This window comes from Somniosus microcephalus, chromosome 33 (assembly GCF_052327205.1).
Source record: "Somniosus microcephalus isolate GS21.2 chromosome 33, FLI_Smic_1.0, whole genome shotgun sequence".
NCBI lineage: Eukaryota > Metazoa > Chordata > Chondrichthyes > Squaliformes > Somniosidae > Somniosus > Somniosus microcephalus.
Genome location: NC_141019.1, coordinates 35818674 through 35842053, shown reverse-complemented (window position 1 = coordinate 35842053; position 23380 = coordinate 35818674). Strand labels below are relative to the sequence as shown.

General features: G+C 53.6%; 1 protein-coding gene across 1 annotated transcript in view; it reads left to right on the top strand.

Annotated features, from left to right (window-relative positions):
- LOC147097165 (zinc finger E-box-binding homeobox 2) overlaps positions 1-20074 on the top strand; it is a 44289-nt gene extending 24215 nt beyond the window's left edge. The window contains exons 4-7 of the mRNA XM_085973051.1: positions 9390-9498; positions 10025-11547; positions 13965-14148; positions 16208-20074. Coding sequence (XP_085829177.1) covers positions 9390-9498; positions 10025-11547; positions 13965-14148; positions 16208-16563 — 2172 coding nt within the window. The 3' untranslated portion in view covers positions 16564-20074. The remainder of the gene's footprint in view (positions 1-9389; positions 9499-10024; positions 11548-13964; positions 14149-16207) is intronic.
- Positions 20075-23380: the final 3306 nt, after the last annotated feature.

The following is a 23380-nucleotide window of genomic DNA, read 5'->3' as shown; positions in this document are numbered from 1 at the left end:
CAGAAAAGATTGTTTTTTTTTAATTAATCCGTGCCGTACTTTTAAAATCGACCAGTTAGGCATCTGACCGGTATCGGTCACATCTGAACATGTCAAAAGTATAAAGAGTGCCAGGCATTTCCTGCTGGCTTTTCCCCAGACCCCGATAACCCGGACGCTCCCCGAGGCCAGGACCCACCCGGGATTTACAAGCAGCCGCCAACCTACACACTCCATCAAGTGTGAGATGCCAACACAGAGTGGCACACTACACTCCAAGTCTTCTTTCGTCTGGTAGTGGCAAACAGCAAATTAAATATAAGAACATAAGAAATAGGAGCAGGAGCAGGCCATTCGGCCCCTCGAGCCTGCTCCGCCATTCAATGCGATCATGGCTGATCATCCAAATTCAGTACCCTGTCCCTGCCTTCTCCCCATACCCCTTGATCCCTTTAGCCTTAAGAAATATATCTAACTCCTTCTTGAATATATTTAATGAATTGGCCTCAACTGCCTTCTGTGGTAGAGAATTCCACAGGTTCACCACTCTCTGGGTGAAGAAATTCCTCCTCATCTCTATCCTAAATGGCTTACCCCTTATCTTTAGACTGTGATCCCTGGTTCTGGACTCCCCGGCCATCGGGAATATCCTTCCTGCATCTAGTCTGTCTAGTCCTGTTAGAATTTTATAAGTTTCAATGAGATCCCCTCTCATTCTGCTAAACTCTAGCGAATACAAGCCCAATCGACCCAATCTCTCCTCATACGTCATTCCTGCCATCCCAGGTATCAGTCGGGTGTATCTTCGCTGCACTCCCTCCATGGCAAGAACATCCTTCCTCAGATAAGGCGACCAAAACTGCATACAATACTCAAGGTGTGGTCTCACCAAGGCCCTGTACAACTGCAGCAAGATATCCTTGCTCCTATGCTCTTTGACCTCAACTCCACTTTCCCGCCCGATCCCCATATCCCTCGATTCCCCTAGAGTCCAAAAATCTATCGACCTCGGCCTTGAATATACTCAACGACTGAGCCTCCACAGCCCTCTGGGGCAGAGAATTCCAAAGATTCACCACCCTCTGAGTGAAGAAATTCCTCCTCATCGCAGTCCTGAATGGCCGACCCCTTATCCTGAGACTGTGACCCCTGGTTCTAGACTCTCCGGCCAGGGGGAAACAGCCTCTCAGCATCTACCCTGTCAATCCCCCCTCAGACTTTTATATGTTTCAATGAGATCACCTCTGGAAAAAATTCTGAGTGACAGAATTAGTCTCCACTTGGAGAGGCAGGGATTAATCAAGGATAGTCAGCATGGCTTTGTCAGGGGGAGATCATGTCTGACCAATTTGATTGAATTTTTCGAGGGGGTGACTAGGTGTGTGGATGAGGGTAGTGCAGTTGATGTCATCTACATGGACTTCAGTAAGGCTTTTGACAAAGTCCCACATGGGAGACTGGTCAAGAAGGTGAGAGCCCATGGGATCCAGGGCAATTTGGCACATTGGATCCAAAATTGGCTTAGTGGCAGGAGGCAGAGGGTGATGGTCGAAGGTTGTTTTTGTGACTGGAAGCCTGTGTCCAGTGGTGTACCGCGGGGATCGGTGCTGGGTCCTTTGCTGTTTGTAGTGTACATCAATGATTTAGATATGAATGTAGGAGGTATGATCAGTAAGTTCGCAGATGACACGAAAATTGGTGGAGTGGTAAATAGCGAGGAGGGAAGCCTCAGGCTACAGGACGATATAGACGGGTTGGTCAGATGGGTAGAACAGTGGCAAATGGAATTTAACCCTGAAAGGTGTGAGGTGATGCATTTTGGGAGGGCTAACAAGGCAAGGGAATACACAATGAATGGTAGGACCCTAGGAAGGACAGAGGATCGGAGGGACCTTGGTGTGCATGTACATAGATCCCTGAAGGCAGCAGGACAGGTAGATAAGGTGGTTAAAAAGGCATATGGGATACTTGCCCTCATTACCCGAGGCATAGAATGTAAGAGCAGGGAGGTTATGATGGAGCTGTACAAAACGCTAGTTAGGCCACAGCTGGAATACTGTGTGCAGTTCTGGTCGCCACACTATTGGAAGGATGTGATTGCATTGGAGAGGGTGCAGAGGAGATTCACCAGGATGTTACCTGGGCTGGAGCGCCTCAGCTATGAAGAGAGACTGGACAGGCCGGGGTTGTTTTCCTTAGAGCAGAGAAGGCTGAGGGGGGACCTGATTGAGGTGCACAAAATTATGAGGGGCATAGATAGGGTAGATAGAAAGGAACTTTTCCCCTTAGTAGAGGGGTCAATAACCAGGGGGGCATAGTTTCAAGGTAAGGGGCAGGAGGTTTAGAGGGGATTTGAGGAAAAACTTTTTCACCCAGAGGGTGGTTGGAATCTGGAACTCACTGCCTGAAAGGGTGGTAGAGGCAGGAACCCTCACAACATTCAAGAAGCATTTAGATGAGCACTTGAAACGCCATAGCATACAAGGCTAGGGACCAAGTGCTGGAAAATGGGATTAGAATAGACAGGGCTTGATGGGCGGCGCGGACACGATGGGCCGAAGGGCCTCTTTCTGCGCTGTATAACTCTATGACCCCTTGATGCCCTTTGTGTCTAGAAATCTATCGATCTCTTTCTTAAATATAGCCAGTGACTTGGCCTCCGCAGCCTTCTGTGGTAGAGAATTCCACAGGTTCACCACCCTCTGAGTGAAGAAATTTCTCCTCATCTCAGTCCTAAATGTCCTACCCCGTATTAGTGTTTTGTACAGCTCCATCATAACCTCCCTGCTCTTATATTCTATGCCTTGAAGGCAAGTATCCCATATGCCTTTTTAACCACCTTATCGACCTGTCCTGCTGCCTTCAGGGATCTATGTACATGCACACCAAGCTCCCTCTGATCCTCTGTCCTTCCTAGGGTCCTACCATTCATTGTGTATTCCCTTGCCTTGCTAGTCCTCCCAAAATGCAGGTATGGGGAGAGCGGGAATATGGTATTGGGATAGAAGATCAGCCATGATCATATTGAATGGCGGAGCAGGCTCAAAGGGCCGAATGGCCGACTCCTGCTCCTATTTTTCTATGAGACCGCACAATCTATGAGACCGCGGATGTGGCGTTGCGATGTTTGCAAGCACGGTGAGGCCAGAGGTGTTGGTGTCGATAAAAACGTACCGGTGATAATTCACCCAAGTGTGAGACACCAACGCGAAATGCTTCAAGGCGCAATGCCAGGACAGGAAAGGAAAGGGGAATTTTGGATCGCTGTCCAGTAAGCCTTTCCCAAAGGATTTATGAGTCACGAGCTTCAAATGATTTCAAATGAAGTCATTGAAAGTCCGGAGGATTGTGTTTTTTTTAAACTAAATATGTAGGTTTGCAGTGAGCCGCTGACTTGTATCACAGGAACCCTTGGTGCTTTATATACCTCGTTTGTGAGCCTGGCTTCCTGTTGGCACATCGGATAATGAGAGACTGGTCATCAAGTAACTTTGAAATGTCAAAGTACAGCGTCAAATAATTGGAGCAGTCAGCAACATCCTTCAATTATCTTTGTGCCTTTGAATGACCTCAAATTGTAGCATTGGGATCCTAGTGGTGGAGGAGAGAGAGAGACAGTTAGAGAGAGGGAGAGGGAGAGACAGAGAGAGAGGGAGACAGAGAGAGAGTGTGAGAGAGTGAGATAGACAGAGAGAGAAAGAGAGAGAGAAAGGGAGAGGGAGAGAGTGAGATAGACAGAGAGAGAGAGAAAGGGAGAGGGTCAGATAGACAGAGACAGAGAGAGAGAGAGAGAAAGGGAGAGGTAGAGAGTGAGATAGACAGAGAGAGAGAGAGAGAGAAAGGGAGAGGGAGAGAGTGAGATAGACAGAGAGAGAGAGAGAGAGAAAGGGAGAGGGAGAGAGTGAGATAGACAGAGAGAGAGAGAGAAAGGGAGAGGGAGAGAGTGAGATAGACAGAGAGAGAGTGTGAGATAGACAGACAGAGACAGAGAGAGAGAGAGAAAGGGAGAGGGAGAGAGCGAGATAGACAGAGAGAGAGAGACAGCGAGAGAGAGACAGCGAGAGAGAGACAGAGAGAGACAGAGAGAGAGAGAGACAGAGAGAGAGAGAGAGAGACAGAGAGAGAGTGAGAGAGAGACAGACAGAGAGAGAGACACAGACAGAGAGAGACGGAGAAAGAGAGAGAGAGAGAGAGAGAAATCAGCCCCAACACTCATTGATGGACAGTCCCTTACAACAACAACATAAACAACAACTTGAATTTATACAGCGCCTTTAATGCAGTATAACATCCCAAGGCGCTTCACAGGAGCGTAAATCAGACAGAATCTGACCCCGAGCCACATCAGGAGATATTAGGGCAGGTGACCAAAAGCTTGGTCAAAGAGGGAGGTTTTAAGGAGCGTCTTAAAGGAGGAGAGAGAATTGGAGAGGCGGAGAGGTTTAGGGAGGGAATTCCAGAGCTCGGGGCCCAGGCGGCTGAAGGCACGGCCGCCAATGGTGGAGCGATGGAAATCGGGGGGATGCTCAAGAGGCCAGAATTGGAGGAATGCAGAGATCTCAGAGGTTTGTAGGGGCTGGAGGAGGTTACAGAGATAGGGAGGGTTGTAGGGGGCTGGAGGAGGTTACAGAGATAGGGAGGGTTGTAGGGGGCTGGAGGAGGTTACAGAGAAAGGGAGGGTTGCAGGGGCTGGAGGAGGTTACAGAGATAGGGAGGGTTGTCGGGGGCTGGAGAAGGTTACAGAGATAGGGAGGGTTGTAGGGGCTGGAGGAGGTTACAGAGATAGGGAGCGTTGTTGGGGGCTGGAGGAGGTTACAGAGATAGGGAGGGTTGTAGGGGACTGGAGGAGGTTACAGAGATAGGGAGGGTTGTAGGGGCTGGAGGAGGTTACAGAGATAGGGAGGGTTGTAGGGGCTGGAGGAGGTTAGAGAGATAGGGAGGGTTGTAGGGCCTGGAGGAGGTTACAGAGATAGGGAGGGTTATAGGGGCTGGAGGAGGTTACAGAGATAGGGAGGGTTGTAGGGGCTGGAGGAGGTTACAGAGATAGGGAGGGTTGTAGGGGGCTGGAGGAGGTTACAGAGATAGGGAGGGTTGTAGGGGCTGGAGGAGGCTACAGAGATAGGGAGGGTTGTAGGGGCTGGAGGAGGTTACAGAGATAGTGAGGGTTGTAGGGGCTGGAGGAGGTTACAGAGATAGTGAGGGTTGTAGAGTGCTGGAGGAGGTTAGAGAGATAGGGAGGGTTGTAGGGGCTGGAGGAGGTTACCTAGATAGGGAGGGTTGTAGGGGCTGGAGGAGGTTACAGAGATAGTGAGGGTTGTAGGGGCTGGAGGAGGTTACAGAGATAGTGAGGGTTGTAGGGTGCTGGAGGAGTTTAGAGAGATAGGGAGGGTTGTAGGGGCTGGAGGAGGTTACAGAGATAGGGATGATTGTAGGGGCTGGAGGAGGTTAGAGAGATAGGGAGGGTTGTAGGGGCTGGAGGAGGTTACAGAGATAGGGAGGTTTGTAGGGGCTGGAGGAGGTTACAGAGATAGTGAGGGTTGTAGGGTGCTGGAGGAGGTTAGAGAGATAGGGAGGGTTGTAGGGGCTGGAGGAGGTTACAGAGATAGGGAGGGCTGTCGGGGCTGGAGAAGGTTGCAGAGATAGGGAGGGTTGTAGGGGCTGGAAGAGGTTACAGAGATAGGGAGGGTTGAAGGGGGCTGGAGGAGGTTACAGAGATAGGGAGGGTTGTAGGGGGCTGGAGGTGGTTACAGGGATAGGGAGGATTGTAGGGGCTGGAGGAGGTTACAGAGATAGGGAGGGTTGTAGGGGCTGGAGGAGGTTACAGAGATAGGGAGGGCTGTAGGGGCTGGAGGAGGTTGCAAAGATAGGGAGGGTTGTAGGGGCTGGAGGAGGTTTCAGAGATAGGGAGGGTTGTAGGGGCTGGGGGAGGTTACAGTGATAGGGACGGTTGTAGGGGCTGGGGGAGGTTACAGAGATAGGGAGGGTTGTAGGGGGCTGGAGGAGGTTACAGAGATAGGGAGGGTTGTAGGGGGCTGGAGGAGGTTACAGAGATAGGGAGGGTTGTAGGGACTGGGGGAGGTTACAGAAATAGGGAGGGTTGTAGGGACTGGGGGAGGTTACAGAGATCGGGAGGGTTGTAGGGACTGGGGGAGGTTACAGAGATCGGGAGGGTTGTAGGGGCTGGAGGAGGTTACAGAGATAGGGAGGGTTGTAGGGGGCTGGAGGAGGTTACAGAGATAGGGAGGGTTGTAGGGGGCTGGAGGAGGTTACAGAGATAGGGAGGGTTGTAGGGGCTGGAGGAGGCTACAGAGATAGGGAGGGTTGTAGGGGCTGGAGGAGGTTACAGAGATAGTGAGGGTTGTAGGGGCTGGAGGAGGTTACAGAGATAGTGAGGGTTGTAGAGTGCTGGAGGAGGTTAGAGAGATAGGGAGGGTTGTAGGGGCTGGAGGAGGTTACCTAGATAGGGAGGGTTGTAGGGGCTGGAGGAGGTTACAGAGATAGTGAGGGTTGTAGGGGCTGGAGGAGGTTACAGAGATAGTGAGGGTTGTAGGGTGCTGGAGGAGTTTAGAGAGATAGGGAGGGTTGTAGGGGCTGGAGGAGGTTACAGAGATAGGGATGGTTGTAGGGGCTGGAGGAGGTTAGAGAGATAGGGAGGGTTGTAGGGGCTGGAGGAGGTTACAGAGATAGGGAGGTTTGTAGGGGCTGGAGGAGGTTACAGAGATAGTGAGGGTTGTAGGGTGCTGGAGGAGGTTAGAGAGATAGGGAGGGTTGTAGGGGCTGGAGGAGGTTACAGAGATAGGGAGGGCTGTCGGGGCTGGAGAAGGTTGCAGAGATAGGGAGGGTTGTAGGGGCTGGAGGAGGTTACAGAGATAGGGAGGGTTGAAGGGGGCTGGAGGAGGTTACAGAGATAGGGAGGGTTGTAGGGGGCTGGAGGTGGTTACAGGGATAGGGAGGATTGTAGGGGCTGGAGGAGGTTACAGAGATAGGGAGGGTTGTAGGGGCTGGAGGAGGTTACAGAGATAGGGAGGGCTGTAGGGGCTGGAGGAGGTTGCAGAGATAGGGAGGGTTGTAGGGGCTGGAGGAGGTTTCAGAGATAGGGAGGGTTGTAGGGGCTGGGGGAGGTTACAGTGATAGGGACGGTTGTAGGGGCTGGGGGAGGTTACAGAGATAGGGAGGGTTGTAGGGGGCTGGAGGAGGTTACAGAGATAGGGAGGGTTGTAGGGGGCTGGAGGAGGTTACAGAGATAGGGAGGGTTGTAGGGACTGGGGGAGGTTACAGAAATAGGGAGGGTTGTAGGGACTGGGGGAGGTTACAGAGATCGGGAGGGTTGTAGGGGCTGGAGGAGGTTACAGAGATAGGGAGGGTTGTAGGGGGCTGGAGGAGGTTACAGAGATAGGGAGGGTTGTAGGGGCTGGAAGAGGTTACAGAGATAGGGAGGGGTGTAGGAGCTGGAGGAGGTTGCAGAGATAGGGAGGGTTGTAGGGGGCTGGAGGAGGTTACAGAGATAGGGAGGGTTGTAGGGGCTGGAAGAGGTTACAGAGATAGGGAGGGGTGTAGGAGCTGGAGGAGGTTGCAGAGATAGGGAGGGTTGTAGGGGGCTGGAGGAGGTTACAGAGATAGGGAGGGTTGTAGGGGGCTGGAGGAGGTTACAGAGATAGGGAGGGTTGTAGGGGCTGGAGGAGGTTACAGAGATAGGGAGGGTTGTAGGGGGCTGGAGGAGGTTACAGAGATAGGGAGGTTTGTAGGGGCTGGAGGAGGTTACAGAGATAGGGAGGGTGGTAGGGGCTGGAGGAGGTTACAGAGATAGGGAGGGTTGTAGGGGGCTGGAGGAGGTTACAGAGTTAGGGAGGGTTGTAGGGGCCGGAGGAGGTTACAGAGATAGGGAGGGTTGTAGGGGGCTGGAGGAGGTTACAGAGATAGGGAGGGTTGTAGGGGCTGGAGGAGGTTACAGAGATAGGGAGGGTTGTAGGAACTGGGGAAGGTTACAGAAAGAGGGAGGGTTGTAGGGACTGGGGGAGGTTACAGAGATCGGGAGGGTTGTAGGGGCTGGAGGAGGTTACAGAGATAGGGAGGGTTGTAGGGGGCTGGAGGAGGTTACAGAGATAGGGAGGGTTGTAGGGGGCTGGAGGAGGTTACAGAGATAGGGAGGGTTGTAGGGGGCTGGAGGTGGTTACAGAGATAGGGAGGGTTGAAGGGGGCTGGAGGAGGTTACAGAGATAGGGAGGGTTGTAGGGGGCTGGAGGTGGTTACAGGGATAGGGAGGATTGTAGGGGCTGGAGGAGGTTACAGAGATAGGGAGGGTTGTAGGGGCTGGAGGAGGTTACAGAGATAGGGAGGGCTGTAGGGGCTGGAGGAGGTTGCAGAGATAGGGAGGGTTGTAGGGGCTGGAGGAGGTTTCAGAGATAGGGAGGGTTGTAGGGGCTGGGGGAGGTTACAGTGATAGGGACGGTTGTAGGGGCTGGGGGAGGTTACAGAGATAGGGAGGGTTGTAGGGGGCTGGAGGAGGTTACAGAGATAGGGAGGGTTGTAGGGGGCTGGAGGAGGTTACAGAGATAGGGAGGGTTGTAGGGACTGGGGGAGGTTACAGAAATAGGGAGGGTTGTAGGGACTGGGGGAGGTTACAGAGATCGGGAGGGTTGTAGGGGCTGGAGGAGGTTACAGAGATAGGGAGGGTTGTAGGGGCTGGAGGAGGTTACAGAGATAGGGAGGGTTGTAGGGGGCTGGAGGAGGTTACAGAGATAGGGAGGTTTGTAGGGGCTGGAGGAGGTTACAGAGATAGGGAGGGTGGTAGGGGCTGGAGGAGGTTACAGAGATAGGGAGGGTTGTAGGGGGCTGGAGGAGGTTACAGAGTTAGGGAGGGTTGTAGGGGCCGGAGGAGGTTACAGAGATAGGGAGGGTTGTAGGGGGCTGGAGGAGGTTACAGAGATAGGGAGGGTTGTAGGGGCTGGAGGAGGTTACAGAGATAGGGAGGGTTGTAGGGGGCTGGAGGAGGTTACAGAGATAGGGAGGGTTGTAGGGGCTGGAGGAGGTTACAGAGATAGGGAGGGTTGTAGGGGGCTGGAGGAGGTTACAGAGATAGGGAGGTTTGTAGCAGCTGGCGGAGGTTACAGAGATAGGGAGGGTTGTAGGGGGCTGGAGGAGGTTCCAGAGATAGGGAGGGTTGTAGGGGCTGGAGGAGGTTACAGAGATAGGGAGGGATGTAGGAGGCTGGAGGAGGTTACAGAGATAGGGAGGGTTGTAGGGGCTGGAGGAAGTTACAGAGATAGGGAGTGGGCACGGAGGCCACGGAAGGATGTGAAAAAATGATAAGAATATTAAGTTTGTAGTGTTGCTGGACCGGGAGTCAATGTAAGTCCTTGAGCACAGGAATGTGTACGACTCACTGTCTCCCTTGTTGCGATGCCTCACAGGGTCAAACAGCAGGCGGGAGCACTGGGGACCGAAAGTTCAAGTGCATGGAATGTGGAAAAGCTTTCAAGTATAAACACCACCTGAAGGAGCACATACGCATACACAGTGGTAAGTCCCAAACCTTCCGCTCACAGCCCCTTTCAGACGTCGGGCCGGAGGTGCAGTCTTTCAGCTGTGACGTTAAACCCAAGCCCCATTGTCATCTCAGGTTGATATACAAGATCACACAGCCACTGTTTCATAGAAGAGCAGGGTAGTTCTCCCCTCAGTACTGCCCCTCCGACAGTGCGGCGCTCCCTCAGTACCGCCCCTCCGACAGTGCAGCACTCCCTCAGTACTGCCCCTACGACAGTGCGGCACTCCCTCAGTACTGCCTCTCCGACAGTGCGGCGCTTCCTCAGCACTGCCCCTCCGACAGTGCTGCTCTCCCTCAGCACTGCCCCTCCGACAGTGCGGCGCTCCTTCAGTACTGCCCCTCCGACAGTGCGGCGCTCCCTCAGTACCTCCCCTCCGACAGTGCGGCGCTCCCTCAGTACCGGCCCTCCGACAGTGCGGCGCTCCCTCAGTACTGCCCCTCCAACAGTGCAGCCCTTCTCTTTCCCCTATGTAATCCCAAATCTCTTGCCTCACACAGGGGAGAAACCGTACGAGTGCTCAAACTGCAGGAAGAGGTTTTCCCACTCCGGCTCCTACAGCTCGCACATCAGCAACAGGAAGTGCGTCAGTCTCGCTCCGGTGCCCGGCAAGGCGGAGGGCGGGCTGCGGCCGGCCTTGCCCGCGCTGGTGCCCAGTTCGGCCGCCGCACTGACCTTGACCGCGGGCGGACCCAAGGAAGGGATGGACTCGATCAGAATCAAGCAGGAGCCTCTGGACTACAGGGACCTCAGGGGTGTGTGCCTAGCGGCCCGAGACTTTGGCCCTTGTGCGGCACCAGTCAACGGCAGCCTGGACCCCGGCCAGCTCCTGTCTCTGAACCATGTCCTCCAGAATCAAATCCAATATTTGGACAGTGCCACGGAACTCCCCAATTCAGGCAGCAGCGCCGCTGACAGCTTTCTCCGGCTCGTGAGCGACATATTCTCGACCAGAAGGACGGAGGTCAAGGAAGAAGGGTTGGACAGCGGTAGCGGGTGCAGTGCGATTGGCTCAGGGTTCAGGACATTGATGAACGCAGGGCGGCAGGGGGTCACCGGTCTGGGTTTGCCATGCCAGAGCCCCGGCAGCCCCTCAAAGTCCGTTCCCAACTGCGCGCTGGAGCGCTACGGAGAGGACATCTTCGGCGGGCTGGACCCGGGGCCGGAGTCGAACCGGCAGTTGAGTTGGATCACCCGGGTGGTGCTGCCGTTCTCCGGCTGGGACGGCGAGTGCCGCTACCCGTGCCGGGAGTGCCGGCGGGGCTTCCCCAACCCCGCCTCCCTCCAGCAGCACGCCTGCGGCGGGTGGCGAGGGAGCCGGGGACAGGAGGCCGGGTCGCCGGCGGCCCAGGCTCGGCGGGGCGGCCGCGGGCCGTCTTTCGCGGGGCGCGGCGACCTCGGGAAGGACAGGCGCCGCGGTGGTGTCCCCGCCAGGCCCACGGGCATCGTGGCCCCCCAGGAGTTCACGGAAAAGAGCCGTCTACGTTTCGTGCCGCGGTCGCCGGGCGGTTGCCCGCGCCCCGCCTCCACCCCGACGCCTTTCCCGTCCCGCCGCTGGGAGGGCGAGGCGCCGACGACGAAGCGCGCCGTTTCCCCGGGGGCCTCTCCGTCGCCGCTCAACCTCTCCACCGCCTCCTGCTCCCCAACGAGCCTGGCCACCTCCACCTCCTCCTCCTCGGATGCGCAGTCGGAGCCGCTTGACCTGTCGCTCCCCAAGATGGCAGACCGCGCAGGAGACGGGAAAGTCGCCGGCCCCGCGTTCTCGACCGGCACCGCGCCCCGCTACCCTCAGGCCGCCCCCTCGGAGCAGGGGGTCCGAGAAATGTTCGCTTTCCACGGGCTGGGCAACGATAGGTTGTACCCCAGCTTCCCGCCCACCAGCCCCTTCCTCCGCACCGCCGCTGGCCTACAACCTTACCACGCCTCCACTGGAATCAGCTTCCCCCAGCAGCTGGGCTACGCGTACATAATGGACGAAGATATTCGACTGCAGCGGAAGCACCGACACAAACAATTGATTCTGGTAAGGAAAAGACACAGTTAGCTTAAAAGGGTTTAAATTACAAGGACAGGTTGCACAGACTGGGCTTGTGTTCCCTCGAGTGTAGAAGATTAAGGGGTGATCTAATCGAGGTGTTTAAGATGATTGAAGAATTCGATTGGGTCGATAGAGAGACTATTTCCTCTGGTGGGGGGAGTCCAGAACAAGGGGGGCGTAATCTTAAAATTAGAGCCAGGCCGTTCAGGGTTTGACATGAGTCATTCATTCATGAAAGAAAGTCTTATGAAATAATTCTGAGCGGCCTGCGGGTGGCGCTGTCCAGGGAGAGTATAAATACTCGGGCACGGGCCCAGCTTGCTCAGGACATTCTTTAACAGGAACTAGTGAAGGACACAACTAGACCTCCATGTTGTAAAACAGTTGATTAAAGCTTTGTTTAACGGTTAGACCAAGTGCCTAGTAGTTTTCTTACGTCAGGGTGTGTGTCAGGAAGCACTTCTTCACACAAAGGGTGGTGGAAATCTGGGACTCTTCCCCCCAAAAAGCTGTCGAGGCTGGGGGTCAATTCGAGCTTTCAAAACTGAGATTTTTGTTGGGTAAGGGTATCGAGGGATATTGAACCAAGGTGGGTGGATGGAGTTAAGATACAGATCAGCCACGATCTAATTGAATGGAGGAACAGGCTCGAGGGGCTGAATGGCCTCCTCCTGTTCCTAATGTAACAGGCTCGAGGGGGGCTGAATGGCCTCCTCCTGTTCCTAATGTAACAGGCTCGAGGGGGGCTGAATGGCCTCCTCCTGTTCCTAATGTAACAGGCTCGAGGGGGGCTGAATGGCCTCCTCCTGTTCCTAATGTAACAGGCTCGAGGGGCTGAATGGCCTCCTCCTGTTCCTAATGTAACAGGCTCGAGGGGCTGAATGGCCTCCTCCTGTTCCTAATGTAACAGGCTCGAGGGGGGCTGAATGGCCTCATCCTGTTCCTAATGTAACAGGCTCGAGGGAATGGCCTCCTCCTGTTCCTAATGTAACAGGCTCGAGGGGGGCTGAATGGCCTCCTCCTGTTCCTAATGTAACAGGCTCGAGGGGGGCTGAATGGCCTCCTCCTGTTCCTAATGTAACAGGCTCGAGGGGGGCTAAATGGCCTCCTCCTGTTCCTAATGTAACAGGCCAATCGGCCCAACTGGTCCGTGCCGGTGTTTATGCTCCACACGAGCCTCCTCCCAACCCTACTTCATCTCACCACATCACCAGATCCTTCTAGCTAAACAGCTGAAGGCACGGCCACCAATGCTGGAGCGAATGCAGTATGGGATGCACAAGAGGGCCAAAATTGTAGGAGCGCAGAGATCTCGGGAGAGTTGTAGGGGCTGGAGGAGGTTACAGAGATAGGGAGGGTTGTAGGGGGCTGGAGGAGGTTACAGAGATAGGGAGGGTTGTCGGGGGCTGGAGGCGGTTACAGAGGTAGGGAGGGTTGTAGGGAGCTGGAGGAGGTTACAGAGATAGGGAGGGTTATAGGGGCTGGAGGAGGTTACAGAGATAGGGAGGATTATAGGGTCTGGAGGAGGTTAGAAATAGGGAGGGTTGTAGGGTCTGGTGGAGGTTACAGAGATAGGGAGGGTTGTAGGGGCTGGAGGAGGTTACAGAGATAGGGAGGGTTGTAGGGGGCTGGAGGAGGTTACAGAGATAGGGAGGGTTGTAGGGGGCTGGAGGAGGTTACAGAGATAGGGAGGGTTGTAGGGGCTGGAGGAGGTTACAGAGATAGGGAGGGTTGTAGGGGGCTGGAGGAGGTTACAGAGTTAGGGAGGGTTGTAGGGGCTGGAGGAGGTTACAGAGATAGGGAGGGTTGTAGGGGCTGCAGGAGGTTACAGAGATAGGGAGGGTTGTAGGGGCTGGAGGAGGTTACAGAGATAGGGAGGGTTGTAGGGGGCTGGAGGAGGTTACAGAGATAGGGAGGGTTGTAGGGGCTGGAGGAGGTTACAGAGATGGGGAAGGTTGTAGGGGCTGGAGGAGGTTACAGAGATAGGGAGGGTTGTAGGGGCTGGAGGAGGTTACAGAGGTAGGGAGGGTTGTAGGGGCTGGAGGAGGTTACAGAGATAGGGAGGGTTGTAGGGGCTGGAGGAGGTTACAGAGATAGGGAGGGTTGTAGGGGCTGGAGGAGTTTACAGAGATAGGGAGGGTTGTAGGGGCTGGAGGAGGTTACAGAGATAGGGAGAGGCGGGTGCGAGAGGCAATGGCCCAGTCAGCCAGTTGGCTTTTTATTGGCAAGCCTTCAACTGGTGGGTGGGATTGAACCAGGGTGTTGCGGGGGGTGGGGGGCAGGGGCAGGGCTCGGCCCGAAACCTGTGTGGCGGAGACGGGAATTTGAAAGCTCGAGAACAACGCCGCCCACTGGGGAGCGGTTTGTGTTTCCTCTCCTCTCTCACTCTGGTCCGTTCGCAGGGGGACCTGTTGGCCGGACGGGCGCTGAATTACCTGTCGCCGCTGGAGGACGGGAGCGATTTCGAATTCGGACCGGCCAGAAAGAGACTGCGGAAGACAGAGAGCGGCCTCTACCCTTGCGATCAGTGCGATAAAAACTTCCAAAAGAGCAGCTCGCTGCTGCGACACAAGTACGAACACACAGGTGAGTAAAGATTCCTCTCTCTGTGTCTCTTTACAGAATCGCAGAGTGATACAGCGCAGGAGGAGGCTGTTCGGCCCGTCGTGCCTGTGCCGGCCCTTTGAACGAGCTCTCCAATTAGTCCCACTCCCCCTGCTCTTTCCCCCGTAGCCCTGTGAATTTTTCCCCTTCAAGTATTTATCCAATTCCCCTTTTGAAAGTTACTATTGAATCTGCTCCCACCGCCCTTTCAGGCAGCGCGTTCCAGATCACAACAACTCGCTGCGTAAAAACATTCTCCTCATCTCCCCCTCTGGTTCATTTGCTGATTATCTTCAATCTGTGTCCTCTGGTTACCGACCCTCCTGCCACTGGAAACAGTTTCTTCCTCTCTACTCTTATGAAAACCCCTCGCAATTTTGAACGCCTCTATTAAATCTCCCCGTTAACCTTCTCTGTGGGTACTAACAATCCCAACTTCTCCAGTCCCTCCACGTAACTGAAGTCCCTCATCCCCCGGTACCATTCTGGTAAATTTCCCTCTACACTGCCCCATCAAACACTCCCAGGGCAGGTACAGCACGGGGTTAGATACAGAGTAAAGGTCCCTCTACACTGTCCCATCAAACACTCCCAGGGCAGGTACAGCACGGGGTTAGATACAGAGTAAAGCTCCCTCTGCACTGTCCCCATCAAACACTCCCAGGGCAGGTACAGCACGGGGTTAGATACAGAGTAAAGCTCCCTCTACACTGTCCCATCAAACACTCCCAGGGCAGGTACAGCACGGGGTTAGATACAGAGTAAAGCTCCCTCAACACTGTCCCATCAAACACTCCCAGGACAGGTACAGCACGGGGTTAGATACAGAGTAAAGCTCCCTCTACACTGTCCCATCAAACACTCCCAGGGCAGGTACAGCACGGGTTAGATACAGAGTAAAGCTCCCTCTACACTGTCCCATCAAACACTCCCAGGGCAGGTACAGCACGGGTTAGATGCAGAGTAAAGCTCCCCCTACACTGTCCCATCAAACACTCCCAGGGCAGGTACAGCACGGGGTTAGATACAGAGTAAAGCTCCCTTTACACTGTCCCATCAAACACTCCCAGGGCAGGTACAGCACGGGGTTAGATACAGAGTAAAGCTCCCTCTACACTGTCCCATCAAACACTCCCAGGGCAGGTACAGCACGGGGTTAGATACAGAGTAAAGCTCCCTCTGCACTGTCCCCATCAAACACTCCCAGGGTAGGTACAGCACGGGGTTAGATACAGAGTAAAGCTCCCTCTACACTGTCCCATCAAACACTCCCAGGGCAGGTACAGCACGGGGTTAGATACAGAGTAAAGCTCCCTCAACACTGTCCCATCAAACACTCCCAGGACAGGTACAGCACAGGGTTAGATACAGAGTAAAGCTCCCTCTACACTGTCCCATCAAACACTCCCAGGGCAGGTACAGCACGGGTTAGATACAGAGTAAAGCTCCCTCTACACTGTCCCATCAAACACTCCCAGGGCAGGTACAGCACGGGTTAGATGCAGAGTAAAGCTCCCCCTACACTGTCCCATCAAACACTCCTAGGGCAGGTACAGCACGGGGTTAGATACAGAGTAAAGCTCCCTTTACACTGTCCCATCAAACACTCCCAGGGCAGGTACAGCACGGGATAGATACAGAGTAAAGCTCCCTCTACACTGTCCCATCAAACACTCCCAGGGCAGGTACAGCACGGGGTTAGATACAGAGTAAAGCTCCCTCAACACTGTCCCATCAAACACTCCCAGGGCAGGTACAGCACGGGGTTAGACACAGAGTAAAGCTCCCTCTACACTGTCCCATCAAACACTCCCAGGGCAGGTACAGCACGGGTTAGATACAGAGTAAAACTCCCTCTACACTGTCCCATCAAACACTCCCAGGGCAGGTACAGCACGGGTTAGATACAGCGTAAAGCTCCCTCTACACTGTCCCATCAAACACTCCCAAGGCAGGTACAGCACGGGGTTAGATACGCTTTTGGACATCCCGCGGTTGTTAAAAGGCAGTGTGTAATCGCAAATTCTTCCGATCCCTGCAGGGAAACGTCCGCACCAGTGTGAGATCTGCTCGAAAGCCTTCAAACACAAGCACCACCTCATCGAACACTTGCGGCTTCACTCCGGCGAGAAGCCCTATCAGTGCGACAAGTGCGGGAAGCGCTTCTCCCACTCCGGCTCCTACTCCCAGCACATGAACCACCGGTACTCCTACTGCAGGAAGGGCGAGGAGGAAGCGGGGACCAGGGGACCGGCCGAGTCCTCCAACGAGGGGCAGGGAGCCGAGGGGGAGAACGGGGAGGGATTCCCACCAGCCCAGGAGCAATCGGAATCGCGGCAGGGCTCGCTGGAGGAGGAGGAGGAAGAGGAGGAGGAGGAGGAGGAGCAGCCTGACTAAGGACACACCGCCAGAGAGAGAGAGAGAGAGATGTTGGCCAATGGATGAATCTGTTGGTACTAACAAGCCTTATTGGCCATATCCATATTCCACATCAAAAACCAATGGCACTTTGCAAGAAATTCACATTCCGTGTTTAAGACAGATTGGCGTTCAACTCGTGCCTGGGACGCACACATTACCTCTCCAATATTCGCCAAGATGCAGAAGCCACAGAGGAGGAGTCACCGACTTCGAAGGAAGCTCCCAGTTCGGACAAAACAAATCTGCGAGAGGCGGGTTGTTCCAATTTTAGATACCTTTCCTTGCACCTTCCCGCGCTCGTTTGGCATCTCAGGTTTCTGTTCTCTTCGGAACACAAGAATTAGGAGCAGGAGTCGGCCATTCGGCCCCTCGAGCCTGCTCCGCCATTCAATAAGATCATGGCTGATCTTCGACCTCAGCTCCACTTTCCCGCCCGATCCCCATATCCCTCGATTCCCCGAGAGTCCAAAGATCTCTGCCAAACGACAGCCCTCTGGGTTAGAGAATTCCAAAGATTCACCACCCTCCGAGTGAAGAAATTCCTCCTCATCTCAGTCCTAAATGGCCGACCCCTTATCCTGAGACTGTGACCCCTGGTTCTCGACTCTCCAGCCAGGGGGGAAACAGCCTCTCAGCATCTACCCTGTCAATCCCTCTAAGAATTTTATACGTTTCAATGAGATCACCTCTCATTCTTCTAAACTCCAGAGAGTACAGGCCCATTCTACTCAATCTCTCCTCATAGGACAGCCCCTCTCATCCCAGGAATCAATCTAGTGAACCTTCGTTGCACCGCCTCCAAGGCAAGTACATCCTTCCTTAGATAAGGAGACCAAAACTGTGCACAGTGCGCCAGGTGTGGTCTCACCAAATTTCTGGGATCATTCAGTGGAGCCAATCAATGGGCTAGATTGGGTATTCGCGCAAGAACGATCAATGAGTTATATCAATGACGTTCTCTGTAATGCACGCCTCCTGATGCCTCTCGGGCTAAAAATGCCCCACAAAGATGGTCACCACCTGAAAGGAACGATCTGATCGCACTAGAGAGGGTGCAGAGGAGATTTATCAGGATGTTACCAGGACTGGAGAATTTTAACTAATGAGGAAAGATTGGATAAGCTGGGGTTGTTTTCTTTGGAACAGAGGAGGCTGAGGGGGAGACCTAATTGAGGTGTATAAAATGACAAGGGGCCAAGATTGATGTGGATAGGAAGGACCTATTTTCCCTTGATGTGGAGATGCCGGTGTTGGACTGGGGTGGACAAATGTGAGAAGTTACACAACACCAGGTTATAGTCCAACAGCTTTATTTGAAATCACAAGCTTTTGGAGCGCTACTCCTTCGTCAGGTGAAGTGGAGAGATGCATATAGGCACAGCATATATAGTCAGAGAACACTGCCAGATGATTACAGGTAATCTTTCTAACTGCCCTTTATCCCACCTCGGCAGAGAGATAATCACAGCAATCAAAGGTGTGGATGGTGTCCAAATAGGTCAGTCAGGAAAACATTACATCAAAGAACAATGAGGTGGGGTCACCAGGGGTCAAATGTTGCAGATGCTGGGGTCTGTATGAAAAACAAAAAACAAACAAAGAACAATAAAAAAAAAGATTTTTTTTGCTGGAAATCACAGCAGGTCCGGCCGCATCTGTGTCGAGAGAACAAGCCAACGACGGCTCGAGTCTGGATGACTCTACGTCAGGTGGGGTTACATGTAGCGTGACATGAACCCAAGATCCCGGTTGAGGCCGTCCTCATGAGTGCGGAACTTGGCTATCAGTTTCTGCTCGACGATTTTGCGTTGTCGTGTGTCTCGAAGGCCGCCTTGGAGAATGCTTACCCGAAGATCTCTCTGCCGAGGTGGGATAAAGGGCAGTTAGAAAGATTACCTGTAATCATCTGGCAGTGTTCTCTGACTATATATGCTGTGCCTATATGCATCTCTTCACTTCACCTGACGAAAGAGCAGCGCTCCGAAAGCTTGTGATTTCAAATAAAGCTTTTGGACTATAACCTGGTGTTGTGTGACTTCTCACTATTTTCCCTTAGCAGAGAGGTCAATAACCAGGGGGGCAGAGATTTAAAGTAATTGGTAGAAGGTTTAGAGGGGAGTTGAGGAGAACTTTTTTCACCCAGAGGGTGGTGAGGGTCTGGAACTCACTGCCTGAAAGGGGTGGTAGAGGCAGAGACCCTCATCGTATTTTTAAAAAGTACTTGGCTATGCACTCGAAGTGCCGTAACCTACAGGGCTACGGACCAAGAGCTGGAAAGTGGGATCAGGCTGGGATAGCTCTTTGTCGGCCGGCACGGACAAGATGGGCCGAACGGCCGCCTTCTGTGCCGTACATTTCTATGATTCCATGTGGGGAGGAGGCAAATTCTTCCCCTCCCCTCCCCTCCCCACCCCACCCCACGCAACGCAAACTAAACGGGGCGGGGGGGGGGGGTGATCCAAATTTGACCGTTGACCTCTGCTCCCGGGCCGATCGGTCATTTGACCCCTGTTGGACAGGGTCAGGCGAGGGGAGCCTTGCCTGACAGATAGGATATGGAGCGTAACCAACCACCCAAGGGCCTTGGTGTGAAATGGCAGCTAACGTGTACACACAACGCAAGCAGCGGAATGAAATGCATGGCTGCATGCTGTGAGAGCCAACAAGTATCTTGCACTACAATAGTGATCTTGGGCAATGCACTATTCATTCCCCTCTGCGATGCACTATTCATTCACCAGGGCTCCCCCGGTGTAATGCACTATTCAGTCCGGGTATCTGTTATTCTATATATAAACCCCCCCAAACCCCTCAATTAGATTCCAGCCTGTAGCTCACTCCCGGGTATCTGTTATTCTATATATAAACCCCCCCGAACCCCTTGATTAGATTCCAGCCTGTAACTCACGCCTGGGTATCTGTTATTCTATATATAAACCCCCTGAACCCCTCGATTGGATTCCAGCCTGTAACTCACTCCCGGGTATCTGTTATTCTATATATAAACCTCCCTGAACCCCTCAATTAGATTCCAGCCTGTAACTCACTCCCGGGTATCCGTTATTCTATACATAACCCCCCCCCCCGAACCCCTCAATTAGATTCCAGCCTGTAACTCACTCCCGGGTATCTGTTATTCTATATATAAACCCCCGAACCCCTCGATTAGATTCCAGCCTGTAACTCACTCCCGGGTATCTGTTATTCTATATATAAACCCCCCCGAACCCCTTGATTAGATTCCAGCCTGTAACTCACGCCTGGGTATCTGTTATTCTATATATAAACCCCCTGAACCCCTCGATTAGATTCCAGCCTGTAACTCACTCCCGGGTATCTGTTATTCTATACATAAACCCCCCCCCGAACCCCTCAATTAGATTCCAGCCTGTAACTCACTCCCGGGTATCTGTTATTCTATATATAAACCCCCCCGAACCCCTCGATTAGATTCCAGCCTGTAACTCACTCCCGGGTATCTGTTATTCTATATATAAACCCCCCCGAACCCCTCGATTAGATTCTAGCCTGTAACTCGCTCCCGGGTACCTTTATTCTATATATAAACACCCCGAACCCCTCGATTAGATTCCAGCCTGTCATTCATTATCGGGAATCTGTTGTGAATCTCCAACAGCCCTTCAAATTGTACAAATATTTTGGAATAGAGTATATGAGTAATCTGAGACATGATGTGTGGTAGGTTTGGGAGAAACATCCCAAAGGGCTTCACAGGAGCGACTATCAAACAGATTTTGACACCGAGCTCCACAAGGAGATGTCAGGAGTGGTGACCAAAAGAGGGCGGTTTTAAGGAGCGTCTTAAAGGAGGAGAGGCGGAGAGGTTTAGGGAGGGAATTCCAGAGTTCGTGGCCCAGGCGGCTGAAGGCACGGCCGCCAATGGTGGAGCGATGTAAATCGGGGGGGATGCTCAAGAGGCCAGAATTGGAGGAGCGCAGAGATCTGGGAGGGTTGTAGGGGGCTGGAGGAGGTTACAGAGATAGGGAGGGTTGTAGGGGGCTGGAGGAGGTTACAGAGATAGGGAGGGTTGTAGGGGGCTGGAGGAGGTTACAGGGATAGGGAGGGTTGTAGGGGGCTGGAGGAGGTTACAGAGATAGGGAGGGTTGTAGGGGGCTAGAGGAGGTTACAGAGATAGGGAGGGTTGTAGGGGGCTGGAGGAGGTTACAGAGATAGGGAGGGTTGTAGGGGGCTAGAGGAGGTTACAGAGATAGGGAGGGTTGTAGGGGGCTGGAGGAGGTTACAGAGATAGGGAGGATTGTAGGGGGCTGGAGGAGGTTACAGAGATAGGGAGGGTTGTAGGGGGCTGGAGGAGGTTACAGAGATAGGGAGGGTTGTAGGGGCTGGAGGAGGTTACAGAGATAGGGAGGGTTGTAGGGGCTGGAGGAGGTTACAGAGATAGGGAGGGTTGTAGGAGGCTGGAGGAGGTTACAGAGATAGGGAGGGTTGTAGGGGGCTGGAGGAGGTTACAGAGATAGGGAGGGTTGTCGGGGCTGGAGGAGGTTACAGAGATAGGGAGGGTTGTAGGGGGCTGGAGGAGGTTCCAGAGATAGGGAGGGTTGTAGGGGGCTGGAGGAGGTTACAGGGATAGGGAGGGTTGTAGGGGGCTGGAGGAGGTTACAGAGATAGGGAGGGTTGTACGGGGCTGGAGGAGGTTACAGAGATAGGGAGGGTTGTAGGGGCTGGAGGAGGTTACAGAGATAGGGAGGGTTGTAGGGGCTGGAGGAGGTTACAGAGATAGGGAGGGTTGTAGGGGCTGGAGGAGGTTACAGAGATAGGGAGGTTTGTAGGGGCTGGAGGAGGTTACAGAGATAGGGAGGGTTGTAGGAGGCTGGAGGAGGTTACAGAGATAGGGAGGGTTGTAGGGGGCTGGAGGTTACAGAGATAGGGAGGGTTGTAGGGGCTGTAGGAGGTTACAGAGATAGGGAGGTTTGTAGGGGCTGGAGGAGGTTACAGAGATAGGGAGGGTTGTAGGGGCTGGAGGAGGTTACAGAGATAGGGAGGTTTGTAGGGGCTGGAGGAGGTTACAGAGATAGGGAGGGTTGTAGGAGGCTGGAGGAGGTTACAGAGATAGGGAGGGTTGTAGGGGGCTGGAGGAGGTTCCAGAGATAGGGAGAGGGGACAAGGCCGTGGAAGGATTTGAGCAGGAGGGTGGGAACTTTAAAAATTGAGGGGTTGCCGGACCGGGAAGTCGGTGAGTACGAACGAGTTAGGACACGGGCAGCAGGGTTTAGGATGGTTTACAGATCAAAAAGAAAGTAAAACTTGCATTTCCCCAGCGCCTTTCACCACCTCAGGACGTCTCAAAGCGCTTCACAGCCAATGAAGTGCTTTTTTTAAATATGTGGTCACTGTTGTAATGTAGGAAACGCAGCAGCCAATTTGCGCACAGCAAGCTCCCACAAACAGCCGTGTGATAAATGACCGGATCATTTTTTTTTTGTGATGTTGATTGAGGGATAAATATTGGCCTCAGGACATCGAGGAGAACTTCCCCGTCTTCTTCAAAATAGTAGCCGTGGGATCTTTTACATTCCCCTGAGAGAGCAGACGGGGCCTCGGTTTAACGTCTCATCTGAAAGACGGCACCTCCAGCAGTGCAGCACTCCCTCAGTACCGTCCCTCCGACAGTGCGGCGCTCCCTCAGTACCGCTCCTCCGACAGTGCGGCGCTCCCTCAGTACTGCCCCTCCGACAGTCCGGCGCTCCCTCAGTACCGCCCCTCCGACAGTGCGGCGCTCCCTCAGTACCGCCCCTCCGACAGTGCTGTGCTCTCTCAGTACCGCCCCTCCGACAGTGCAGCGCTCCCTCAGTACCGCCCCTCCGACAGTGCCGCACTCCCTCAGTACCGCCCCTCCCACAGTGTGGTGCTCACTCAGTACCGCCCCTCCCACAGTGCGGCGCTCCCTCAGTACTGCCCCTCCCACAGTGCGGCGCTCCCTCAGTACTGCCCCTCCGACAGTGCGCCGCTCCCTCAGTACCGCCCCTCCGACAGTGCGGCGCTCCCTCAGTACCGCCCCTCCGACAGTGCGGCGCTCCCTCAGTACCGCCCCTCCGACAGTGCGGCGCTCCCTCAGTACCGCCCCTCCGACACTCCCTCAGTACTGCCCCTCCGACAGTGCGGCGCTCCCTCAGTACTGCCTCTCCGACAGTGCGGCGCTCCCTCAGTACTGCCCCTCCGACAGTGCGGCGCTCCCTCAGTACTGCCCCTCCGACAGTGCGGGGCTCCCTCAGTACTGCATTGGAGTTTCAGCCTAGATTGTTGAGCTCTAGTCTTGGGAGCCTGGATGAAAAGTCTAGGTGTCGTCACTTTTACCACATCAGTGTTACTTTATAAAGCCACCAGCATCAGTGTTGTAGCTAATGACATTGCGTGTCTTCAGCGTGCAAAATTTTATTTATTTATCGACGCCATATACACTAGTGCAGAAATTGTTGGAACCCTCAAAATACATTTAAAAATAAAATTGTTTGTTCTGTTGCAGTTTCAGGTGCACAGTTTCGATCTAACAATCTGCTTTTGTTTACTTTCATCTTTTACAAAATTTTGTTTTTAAAAATAAAGAAAACTATATCAGTTTAAATTTTAAACACTTTATAAAATAAAATGTGGTTTCTGTATTTTTCAAGAGAAGCAATGCATGATGACAAATTGTGAAAACCCATCTATAAACAGTATTACTGAAAGAAAGATTCGATTTCATTTTAATTTCTTCTTTGTGCTGTCTCGTCACACACTCCCAGGGCAGGTACAGCACGGGGTTAGATACAGAGTA